Genomic DNA, 11370 nt, shown 5'->3' on the forward strand with positions numbered 1-11370 from the left:
AATTGGGCTGTCTTGATTGGCTGGTCTTTCCGGCTTAGTTGGTCAGATAATTGAGAGAAAGGCTTTCTGGTGGATGAGAGCGTAGATGATGGATGAGGTCTCCAAGGAGATTGCAAAGCTCATCGCTCTAATAACCAGGGGATTGTGACCGAGGAATCTTGGAGCTTGAGTGAGGTATCATGGCGGGATGTTCTTGGCGAGTGCCCAGCGAAACTCTCGTGAGAGATGCAACTTGGCCGCTGTGCTGGAGAGACGTCCCGGAGGTGATTACTGATTTTCGCCGGCACGCGATAGGTGCCTGGATTGCGGGTATGATCCCGCCAAGACCGCCGCCGAGAGCTTCCGGCCCCCAATCCAGGCCGCAGACCGGGGCCGGGGCAGATTACGCCCCCGTCCGCCGAAACCGAACAGCGGCGACGGACGGCGAGCGGCCGCCGGGGGAGGTCGAGGATGTCGTTTCTCGGACCAGCCCCGCCGGGAACTAGTTGTGACATCACGCACACAACGGGCCCATGGTAAGATGAGCTTGGGCGTTGATATTGAGATTTAACATCTGAAAAGGGGGCGGAGTAGTCCCGTTCGTACCAGGGGATTGGCGTTGGTATCAAAGGTGGGTAATTTTTCATCGAACAAACTTTCCAGCCGTCCCGACGGGTTTTGACGTACGAACGGGGTCTCGGCGACGGGTCCCTGGAGAACCGCTGTTGTTGGCCCAATCCGCGTCCAAGGCAGCACCTAAACCAATACCAGCATTCACGCGGTATGTTTGAGTGAGTTCTTGGGTTTGATAACAGCGGTGTATTACGGTATTTCTTGGCTGCGTAAAGTTGTGAATTAAAGCGCTATTCGCACATGCGCCGGAGCGGGAGAAATGCAAAATAGCGAATGCGAAGAAAGGTGCTGGGGTGAGGTTACTGTTTGCCTGCTGTTTGCTCTTCCTACCCCAGTCCAGACTACTGCGGCATAGCCAGAAGCTACTTCACGCCACCATCGCCGGCCTTCCGATCTAGGCTTGGCCCTACTTTTTTGTTGTCTTCCTGAATGAGGCAGACTTGCCTCGCTCGGGAATATTCCCGTCCAGGGCTGGGAGGGAAGCTAATCCCAGGTCCAATTGGCGCGGGCGCGATCGTAATCAGCCCTGTACGACCGTTTATTGGGGCGGAGGCTTGGAGCTGATCGCGCCCAGACTGACGATGTTTGTGTGGGGGAAGAACAAGGGGTCGTTTGGTCGGGGGGCCGGGCGGAACTCCACGGACTAGAGACGATGCGGTGTGGTGTGCCTTTTACCAGCAAACCACATGTTCGCGAGAAAGGAAAGTCGGGGTGTTGTGGCACAAGAAAATCCAGCAAACAGCGCGCATCTGATCGTTGAGGGGGGAGAAATACCTAGCGCTCTCCAGGGATGGGCATGTTACATCACTCCTCTCCGCCCCCCTCTTCTCATGTTCCCCGTCCTCTCGCCTCGGCAGATGGCTCCCCAGCTCCTCCGGTGTGGATATAATGGGCGACGGCTCCGTGTTCTTTTTTTCTGATTACTACATGATGCCGAGGGAAACGTCGCATTTCCAAAGGTTGGGAACGTTCTTTTAGGCTTTTTATAAACCTGAGGGAAAAGTAGTTAGCCTTTCCCCTTAGCCTGCCTGTTTTCCTACCTTTAGCCTTTGTCGTCTGATGATATATCCTATTTCCATCGGACACCCCGGCACGGACGTTTAGGAACGTCAGCGCAACTGACGGCGATTCAAAAGAGCTGGAGAAGGTCCGTTGAGGGGTAGGTGCTGGATTTAAAAGACTGCTTCAGCACATCTCGTGAACCAGTGAGCTCACATCGGGATCAGCGAAACGACTTCATCATGGCGCGAGAGTACCTCTACCTGGCCTCGTCGGCCGTCCTGGGGACATACGTGCTCTGGACCGCCGCCGAGACATACCTCGCCCACAGCGGCAGACCGCAACTCTCACCCTCTCACGCGCTCGCATCCCCCCTCCTCGCGGCGCTCTTCACCCTCCCGACGCTGGTGCTCTACCGCAAAGCGAGCTACCTGCTCAAGATGAAGGCGCGCGGCTGCGCCGAGGCGCCGAGCTTCCCGCACACGGACCCGATCTTCGGCAGCGACTGGGTGCGCGCGTCGATGGCCAAGCAGGAGGAGCACGGGCTGCTGGAGTGGTGGGAGACGGTGTTCGACCGGCTGGGGTGGACGTGGTGGGTCAAGACGCCGGTGACGTGGGTGCTGATGACGACGGAGCCGGAGAACCTCAAGACGATACTGGCGTCGGGGTTCCAGGACTGGCCTATCATGGGCCCGCGGCGGGACGTGATTGCGCCGATTCTGGGGGAAGAGGCCATCTTTGCGGCGAACGGGCAGGCGTGGCATGACGCGCGCGCGATGATGAGGCCTACATTTGTGAGGAACCAGATTGCGGATTTGGCGCGCTTTGAGAGGCATGTTGGGAATCTGATCAAGAGGATTCCGAAGGATGGGCAGACGGTGGATTTGCAGGGTCTTTTGTACATGATGACAATGGACTCGGCGACGGATTTCATGTGAGTTACTTGGGGGGGGGGGGGGTTTGTGGATCGCAAGACTGATGCGACAACAGGTTTGGCCAGTCTACGTCTATGCTCACGACACCATCGGCTGAGGCATCCGAGTTCACGGCCACGTTCGAATACATCCTCACCCGTTCAGCCATCCGCTCCCGCTTGGGTCTGTTCACCTTCCTGGATCGGGACAATAAGTGGGATGAGGGGCTGAAGATCATCGACAACTATTGCGACAACTACATCAAGCGTGTGAAGGCCGAAGAGAAGGACCCCGAAAGAGCTTACGTGTTTCTGCACCAAATGATGGACCAGGGTACTACCCCAGAGTTCGTCCGCGGGCAGCTGCTTTCCATGATTCTCGCGGGTCGCGACACCACGGCATCGACGCTCTCCGCGCTCTTCTGGATCTTGGCACGAAGACCCGAGGTGGTAGCCCGCTTGAGAGACGAGATCAAACTGGAGCTCGGTGAGCGCCAGCCGACGTGGGAGGAGATGAAGGATATGAAGTACCTCAACATGGTGTTGAAGGAGAGTGAGTGATGCCAAGATTGAATGGACGTTCAGAAAGCTGACGACGACGACCAAAGTTCTGCGGCTGTACCCGACAGTTGCGACCATGTCGCGCGGCGCAGCACGAGATACCACCCTCCCAGTTGGCGGTGGGCCCGACGGCAAATCCCCCGTGTTCGTTCCGAAGGGGACACTCGTACGTTGGTCCATGTACATCACCCATCGGAGAAAGGATATCTGGGGTGAGGATGCCGACGAGTTTCGCCCTGAGCGTTGGGAGGATCGTCGCCCGGGGTGAGTTACGTCCCTTCTTATCGTCGATGATCCATTCGCTGTCTCGAGAATTGAGTGCTGACGCGCGTGCAGTTGGGATTACCTGCCCTTTTCTGGTGGTCCAAGAATTTGTATTGGCCAGCAATTCGCTCTGACGCAGATGGCATACTTTGTTGTGAGAGTCTTGCAGACGTTCAAGACGATTGGGCCGAGGGATGAGAGGCGGTTGGCTCAAACCGTGGGCATCACGACCAAGCTGCCGCATGATGTTCTCCTAAGCTTCACACCCGCGTGAAGCAAGCTTTGTAGATCTTTGAACACGTTATAATGATAGATACGGCGTTTGACCCCACACTCGGCATGATGAATGGCGGATCGCTCCCCGATCGAGATGGCAGCGGCTGGCTGCGCCTTCTTCGCATAAGTGTAGTGGGCTGCCTGGTCCTGGGACAGACAGCCTGTTAGACCTAAGTCGAACTTCTTCAGTGGCTTGCTTCCCGCGTGCGAGGCTTGCAGTAACAGAACCTCGACGGGACTGACGTTACACAATGGTATGCAAGCAGCATATGTGCGTCCCATCTCGGCATGCAGCCGTCGATTCGTGATGCGGCACCACCCCAGACAGCTTGTACATGGTTGGTCGGTGACATGCGGGATCTTCGCGCTCATCTCATGGATCGGAGTCAGGTGGAACAATCCCATATTGATGTCTTCTGGAAGCAAGAACATGTCGCTCCAAAGCCAGGGGACCGTCCCTGGAATCCCTGGTTACTAAGATCAATCTATGTCGTGTCTCGGCCCCCAGCCAAGACAATCGTTCGAGACTGAACCCGACCGCCATAACTTCATCGTCGCTGCCGTGAAGTGGTCTTTCATGAACGACGGGAAGGTTGACGTCTGACGCGGACGGGGAACGGCTGGCTCGTGCAAGGCTGGGTAGCCAGTTGTGTGCCATTGCGCGACAAGAATCGAGCTGGGAGAGACGACAAACGGATGGAGGTTTCGGTGGGAGGGCAGAGTCCAACCAGTCGGTGGCACTGGGTTTCCGATGCGTGTAGCCGACTCGACAACGTCCAGACCTCGTCTTCCGTTGGGCAATCAGTCTGAGATTGCGTGGTCTGGGAAAAAGAAATATGGCCGCTAGCCGTTTCGACGAGTGAAACGATCTTCATTTTGTTATTGCCTGGCCCCATTGTATTAGTCACCGGGTGCTGAGAAGATGCTTTTGCAGTGTTTGCTTTCCGTTTGGTCGACTCGTATGTTGGTCGGTGATTGTGTTTGTGAGCAGTTTTGAGTTGAGCACAGTGCTCAGATACATCAGTCGGGGACAAGTTGAGAGTCGTATTTGCAGATGGACACTCGAGCTCGAGGACCAGCGCAGTTGCCGATTGAAAAGATTCGTGAGCGGGATTGAAGCTTCGGGTCTAGGAAAGAAGACGATGCATGTCTCTCGATGACCGCCTTGGGAAGCAGACCTTCCCCTTCGAGGTTGGGCCCTTCCCCATCTCGCTTGCTAGGCGTGTCTCTCATCGGGAAGGCAGGCAAAAGACAGCCAGGCCGGCAGCGCAGGGCAGCGCAGGTGCGTCTGCCAGGAAAGAGGGCAACGGGCCATCGCGGCTACCCGCATGGCGCAGGCCAAGGTGGGAAGGTTTAACAGACACCAGAACTGCAAGAGCTTCAGGTTGTCCCAAGAAGAAGGAAGCACGGCTTCCCGCACGGCATCTTTGTGGAGACAAGAGACACCATCGCCGTTGGCTGCTTCCTGATCTTCCACGTTGAATGCATGGTATCCGTACCTCGGGCTCTCCTTCTCTCCCTTGGCACCGTCTTGCTGCTTGCTGACCTGATTGCTTCCTTGCTTCCTTGCTTGATTGCTTGCCTCGAATGGCCACCGCTCTTTCGTATTTCATCTCCCCCAGTCCCGACACTCTGGTTCTCTCCTGTTCGCATAGCCGCGCTCTTGACCATCGTCGACCTTGCTCCTCGACCGGGCATCATCGCTTTCACGAATGATCTGAAGCGCCCGAAGCCACGAAAGCTTGACTCGATATCTCCATCGAATGTAACAACAGACTCTCGTCTACAAGTCCCGACATGTCTTTCTTCCAAGGAGACTCCCGTCCTGGCGAGCAGCCTGCGCCTCCTCCGCGAGCCCTGACTCCTGTCGAGGTTGGAGTCATCATCGGCACCATCACCGTCTTCTTCGCCGCCATCGGCTCTCTCTTCTATTACCGCAACCGAAAGGCCAAGAAGCGTCGTTCCAGCAACGCACAACCACCATACAGGAACGACCACCCCGACACAGGCCAGGCCAAAAGCGACGGCGGATCGTCTCGAGAGGCAGAAATCGCGGACCTCGAGATACCGCCTCCCACGAGGAAAAAGAGAGCATGGAATGACTTTGGCTCTGGGAGGGAGTATGAGGGTGACCGTAAGTCAACCTCGAATCAGGCCGTGCCACATACTAACGATGACACAGTTGAGAGGGGAGAGGCATACGAGATGCGTGGCAAGGCCTAGAACTTTGTCATTGCAAGAAGTGCAGATATTGCAGAACCAAAAGCCCGCATCGAATGTGGACGCGGAATGTGAAGGGACAGCCGGTGCTGGCTTGAACATGATGTTGCGGAGAGTCTTAACTTAGGCCTGGTTTGGGGGAGCATTTGCGATTCGTCTCTGGTATCAGCACCTCTTGCACATAGCTGGCGTTAATTTGTTGCACCAAATTTCCTGCTCACTGGGGTGAAATAATACTCAATATCCTCAAATGCATTCGAGAAATCCTGCAGTGAAGGAGATGTACATGCCCCGGCGGAATGATTCGCATGGAACCTGGTGAAAAGCTAACTGTGCTCGTATTGAAATATAGGACACTTAGTCCCGGGAAGGTTTATTGTCGTCATTCCCTAAGCCCACACTGCATCACGAGAGAAACCAAAGTAAATAGACATTCTGAACCGCTTCGTGATCTTACCTAAACGCCGCGGATGCTACCCAACCCATTCGTCCCATGATCTACCAGGAAAGAAAAAGAGGAAATAACGTTGTCCTTCGTAATGCTGCTATTGCTGACCAGGCTTGGGCATGTAGCGACTCCTGAACGCTTGGCTGATGCTGAACCTGCTTCCTATGGCGCCGTCTTGCATCTTACTCGCGAGGGCCTCCTCCAAAGCGGACTGCGTCACTGATGCGTCTGCACACACCGTCAGCTACAAAACCCCAAGAAATTCATCGCGCGTGCGGGGAGAAAACATACCGTCCAAGTCGCTGAAACTGCTACCCATGCTAGGCGTGCCGTCGCTCCCGTCCCGGGAGTATCCCTTGCCCTTCGAGCTGGGACTCTTCCCAGACAGCTCGGCGGCGCGGCGCGGGGACAGAGGGCCACCGCCACCTCCAGCAGCCGGGCGACGATGATCGCTGGTCGCGGAGCTGCGCGAGATGAGCGCCGGCGAGCTGGTCGACGAGTCCGACGTCTCGGAGTGATGGATCCTCTCCTTGCCCTTCGGGGTCCGCCGGGCGTTCCGGGGGTCGCCGCGCAGCGTGGAGCCCATGTCCTGCGCCGACGAGGCGTTGGAGGCGGGCTGCGGCTTGTACTGCAGGAACGCGGGCTCGGCGTCGTCGTCGTCCTCGTCGTCGAGGTTGACGCCGCCGTCGCGCTGCTGCTGGAAGCGGGGCGGGCGGCGGATGATGCGCGACTGCGCGGGGCTGGACTCGTCGTCCGAGGAGGCCGGGGAGCTGGACTCGTCCGGGGGCGAGGCGGGCTCCGGGCTGCGGGGCGTGCTCTGGATCGGCAGGGAGGAGAGGCGGCGGCGCTGCTGCTGGCCGTCGTTGGATGGCCGCGAGGTGGTGGACGGCTTGGTGGTGGCTCCTGGGCGGGCGGTCGATGTGCCTTCGCCGCCGAGGTTGCGGGTTATGGTGCCGGCGGAGCCGTTGCGGGAGAGGTTCGGGCGGAGGGAGGTGGTTATCGGGGTCGCGGGTGTGCTGGCATCGTTTCGGGGGAGGGGGGAGTCGCGGCGGATGGAGAGGGCTGATATCGTGCGCTGGTGGGAGTGCGGTTCGGCGCCGGGGATCGGGGAGGGTGCCGCGGAGCCTTTGGCGGCGGCTGTTGCCTTGCGGACCTGGGCGCGGAGTTGGGCGGTGTGTCGTTCGGTGAGGTAGGCTACTTGCTGGAGGAGGAAGTCGACGGTCACGTCGAAATGGGCAGCTCTGGGAGACGGGTGAGCTTTGATGGGGGAAGTCCATGTTCGGCGGGAGACTTACAGTTCGTTCCCTGGATCAAGAAGGGTCAGCAATGCCAATAGAAGGGAGCTATCGAGACTTACAGTCAATTTCCGTCTTGGCTGCGCCGGAGAGGATGTTCCATAGCACATCGTCCTTTGTGGAATCCCAGGTGACCTGCGCAGGTGGCATCGCATCAGCATCTCAGCCCCGCGACGAAGAGCCATCGGGGGGGACGGCGTCGACGGGGGAAACCTACCGGAGGGGGATCCGTGAACTCGCCCCGGAGGATGGGCAGCCGGACGAAGACTGTGTAGTTAGGGTCAGTCATGCCGTACGTGTGTTCGTCATGCTTGCTGGCGTAGCTCGGGATGGTGACAGCCTTGGGGAGCTTGGAAGGAGCGCGACCGCGGGAACGAGGATGACGGAAGTGGTTTAACTCGTCGTTCCTTATCGGAGCTGCGGCAGCGATAACGGGTGCCGGATGGCACGGCCGCTGACGGCTGGCACCGGTGTGCATGGGGGGCTGGTGCTTGGGCCATTGTTCGGGAGCCCGTTGGCTGCGGTTTCGTCCTCACCCTCTCAACCTCTTGCTGACCAAGGATGAACCTTCTTCAGAGTCACGCCATGCGATGGTGAGTTGTCAGGAAGGTAGCAAAGATAACCCAATGCCGTCTAAAGCCCGCATCTTCTCGAACGCTCTCTCCATGGCTTCACCCTGAATCGCCCAACCCCGCCCAGGAAGCCCCAAACCTTCGCAACCGGTGCGTGTCATCATCTACACCGCACCTTCGTGAGGATGATGGGCCAATGTCATTGGACGACAAGGCGAGGCTTTCCGAGACTGGGTCGCACCCTGTAGACCACGTTTGCCCGTGTGTCTTGAGGCTGAGACGCATGAAGGCCTTTTGATTCAGCCAACACGTTGGTTGGACCGATTTACTTGTGATAGAATGAACTAGTTGATGGTAGAGAAATCGTGTGTTGGGAACGCAAGTTCCGTAGGAGCAATTGGGTTTAAGTTATACTTCAGACTCAGTTTATTCAACTGCGCTGATTAACCGTACAGCAAATGGGTGCTAGACCAACAGAATGAAGGTCGAACACAGGCGGAAGGTCTGTCTTGCCAATCAAGAAGGCGTCTTCTACTGCTGCGGTGATGACAACAACTTTGAAAAGCCGACAAAGGACACAAGAACCTTTCAAGACTTGAGCTGTAAGTTTCACTCGACGGCTAGACCCACCATAGCAAGTTGAAAGTCTCCAAACTTCCTCGCCAGCCCTGTCTGACTCCCGCCAGTCGTCGCCGACTATTGAAGACCATCTCAGTGCTGGTGATCCACATGAATCAATCCGATATGGTGTAGTGGCCAACATGATGCCCTCTCATCTTGTGAGAGGTTAGGCATAGCCCCGAGTTCGATTCTCGGTTTCGGAACATTTTTGACTCATGTTGAAGAAAAGGGAAATGTTCATTTTTGATATCTTTTGTCATCCATCAAACTTGGACGCTGCCTTCCGACATCGAATGCAACCGTTTTGTGAAAATGCCTGAAGAACCCATTCTTGATCGCGTACAAACATGAAAAAATGCTATTGACCTAAGCCGCCCCAACGTCCCCCACCAGTACTCAAATACATCACTAAGAATCTCAAGAAGAATCCATACGCAATGTCCCAGATTAAGCCTCAAGGGCCTTTCGGAGCGCCGCCTCATTGCGAGGGGTGAAGGAAACAGTGTAAGGCTTGGGCGCAAGCACCAAGTTTCTCTTGTCGTCGACGCCGGTGAGAGGGCTCGAGTCGATGACCTCGGTCGTGGAGATCTTGAAGCTGGCCAGCATGCGCATGAAGGTCAGGTAAAGCTCGCGGTTGGCAAGCAGAGTGCCCGCGCACATACGATAGCCCATGCCGTAGGTGAACATCGGGGCCTCGGGGTTCTCCAGCCAGCGCTCGGGGCGGAAGACCTCGGGATCGTCCCAGACCTCGGTATCTATAATATCATGTCAGACGTTGAATTCGAAATGAGCAAGACCAGAAGAGGGAAGCCTACCCATGTTGCAAGCCCAGGAGTTGAGGAACACAACGGTGCCCTTGGGGATGACTTTGCCCTCGAAGACGAAATCCTTGTTCGTTGCGCGGGGAAGAGAAAGGCGGAGGACGGTGAAGTATCTGTCAAGGGTCAGACTCAGAAATTCATCTCAGCTCAGGGGAAAGCAAGACTCACCTCAAACTCTCACGGACCAGAGCTCTGATGTAGGGAATAGACTGGTCGTCGTTGGCGTCACAAAGAGGGTTGTTCACGTCGTAAACCTCCTTAATCGCGTCAAAGGCCTTCTGCTGGATCTCGGGGTGCTGCGCCAGGAAGCCAATCGCCCAAGTCGTAACCGTCGAGAACGTCTCAAACCCAGCGGACAGCATGGTCAAGCTGATCGACACCAGCTCGACATCGTTCAGCTTCGCCTCCTCGTCGAGCATGACGTTGGCTTGGATGCAGGGCTCGTAGGTGCCGTTGGCGACCTTCTCCTTGAGGTCGTTGTTGAGCTTGGAGAGGTAGATGTCGCGGCGGCCGCGCATGCCGAGCGCGGCGCGGGTGCCCGCCGAGAAGGGGTTCCAGCGCATGAGGGGGATGTAGTCCTGGAGGTTGTCGGTGACGCTGCGGAAGCGGCTGATATTGACCTCGACGTCGATGATCTCCTTGAACAGGGGGTCCTCGTGGCTGGGGAAGCGGAAGCCCCAGTTGAGGGTGACGGCCAGGGACAGGCTGAGGCGCTGGACCAGGGGCATGGGGTTCACGGGCAGCTTGCCCGCCTTGCCGTAGTTGAGGGCGTCCTTGAGGAACTCCTTGGTCTCGAGGTCCAGGTGGGGGATGTACGTCTTGATGGCGGGCAGGTTGAGGGCTGAGGCAGCGCCCTTTCTGCGGCGCTTGAGGGACTCATTGTATGGTGAAGTGCCGATGGTCGTGCCAGCGGTGTTGGCCACGATCTTTCACAGTGTAAGCATGGGGGCGCGCTTGATTATGGGTATGAGATGAAATACCTTGTGGAAAGTGTAGAGCTCTGGGCGTGACGCAATTGCTTGTGAGTTGTGACCGAGAATCACCTTCGCCGCAGCGGCGCTGTTGATGACCAAAACGGGAATGTTGCCAAGCTGGACTTGGAACACCGAACCAAACTCCTTCGCCCACTCCCTGTACTTCTCCGCAGCGTCATGTCTGACCTGCCACAGGTTTCCAATGAGGGGAAAGCCTTTTGGTCCGTCAAAGTTGGATAACCGCGCCTTGGAGCGAATGAACTCGTTCGCAACAACATATACCAAGAACACCAAGCTCAGGCCCTTGGCCATGAACTCGATGGGTCGGTCTGTCGCCTCTCGGGCAAGGATCTGAAGTAGGTCCGCGATGGCCATGGTCGTAACACTTGCGGCGATGACGAGTGGTCGACGAGTTGGTGCTGAGATGAGATCGTCTTAAGGAGGTTGGATGTCCAGAAGAATGCCAACTTATTACCACCGGCCGAGCCGGGGAAATTTATAATATACGATGTTTCATTGGGCGGAAGGTTCATTCACTCCCACCGGTTCAGGGAAATCTCGAAGTTTGTGTGACATCCCTCCTAGACCGTAGCGTGGTGAGCGTGCGGCGGAATTTGGCGGGTTCAAATTCCGCTTTCCGCGATACTCGACTTCCGCCAAGCATGAGGCTAGGTACGGCAATCTACGGAAGATGGTCTCTGATTCCACCCAAAATGTTGGTATGGTAAAATGATAACTTTCAGATGTTGAATCAAGGAATGATTAATGCTTTGCTTACTTAGTTGCTAGACGAC

General features: G+C 56.7%; 4 protein-coding genes across 4 annotated transcripts; 2 read left to right on the forward strand and 2 right to left on the reverse strand.

The window, feature by feature from the left end:
- Positions 1-1853: 1853 nt before the first annotated feature.
- On the forward strand, positions 1854-3623 carry CGCS363_v011934 (Cytochrome P450 52A13; the record flags this gene model as incomplete). The annotated part of the gene is made up of 4 exons (XM_036643783.1): positions 1854-2545; positions 2602-3077; positions 3133-3349; positions 3422-3623. 4 exons carry the CDS (start codon positions 1854-1856, stop codon positions 3621-3623), a joined length of 1587 nt encoding a protein of 528 aa, XP_036490860.1.
- A 1799-nt stretch (positions 3624-5422) lies between these two features.
- On the forward strand, positions 5423-5848 carry CGCS363_v011935 (uncharacterized protein; the record flags this gene model as incomplete). Its single annotated transcript, XM_036643784.1, has 2 exons — positions 5423-5759; positions 5808-5848. The coding sequence occupies 2 exons, from the start codon at positions 5423-5425 to the stop codon at positions 5846-5848; spliced, it is 378 nt and encodes a 125-aa protein (XP_036490347.1).
- A 542-nt stretch (positions 5849-6390) lies between these two features.
- ATG29 (Autophagy-related protein 29) lies at positions 6391-8066 on the reverse strand (the record flags this gene model as incomplete). Its single annotated transcript, XM_036643785.1, has 5 exons — positions 6391-6521; positions 6585-7534; positions 7589-7598; positions 7651-7723; positions 7806-8066. 5 exons carry the CDS (start codon positions 8064-8066, stop codon positions 6391-6393), a joined length of 1425 nt encoding a protein of 474 aa, XP_036490730.1.
- Positions 8067-9228: 1162 nt separating this feature from the next.
- On the reverse strand, positions 9229-10951 carry phacB-0 (3-hydroxyphenylacetate 6-hydroxylase; the record flags this gene model as incomplete). The annotated part of the gene is made up of 4 exons (XM_036643786.1): positions 9229-9536; positions 9597-9715; positions 9771-10528; positions 10583-10951. 4 exons carry the CDS (start codon positions 10949-10951, stop codon positions 9229-9231), a joined length of 1554 nt encoding a protein of 517 aa, XP_036490861.1.
- Between the last annotated feature and the right edge of the window lie 419 nt (positions 10952-11370).

The sequence above is a fragment of the Colletotrichum siamense genome, assembly GCF_013390195.1.
Source record: "Colletotrichum siamense strain Cg363 chromosome Unknown KSG_Cg363_contig08, whole genome shotgun sequence".
In the NCBI taxonomy this organism is placed as follows: domain Eukaryota; kingdom Fungi; phylum Ascomycota; class Sordariomycetes; order Glomerellales; family Glomerellaceae; genus Colletotrichum; species Colletotrichum siamense.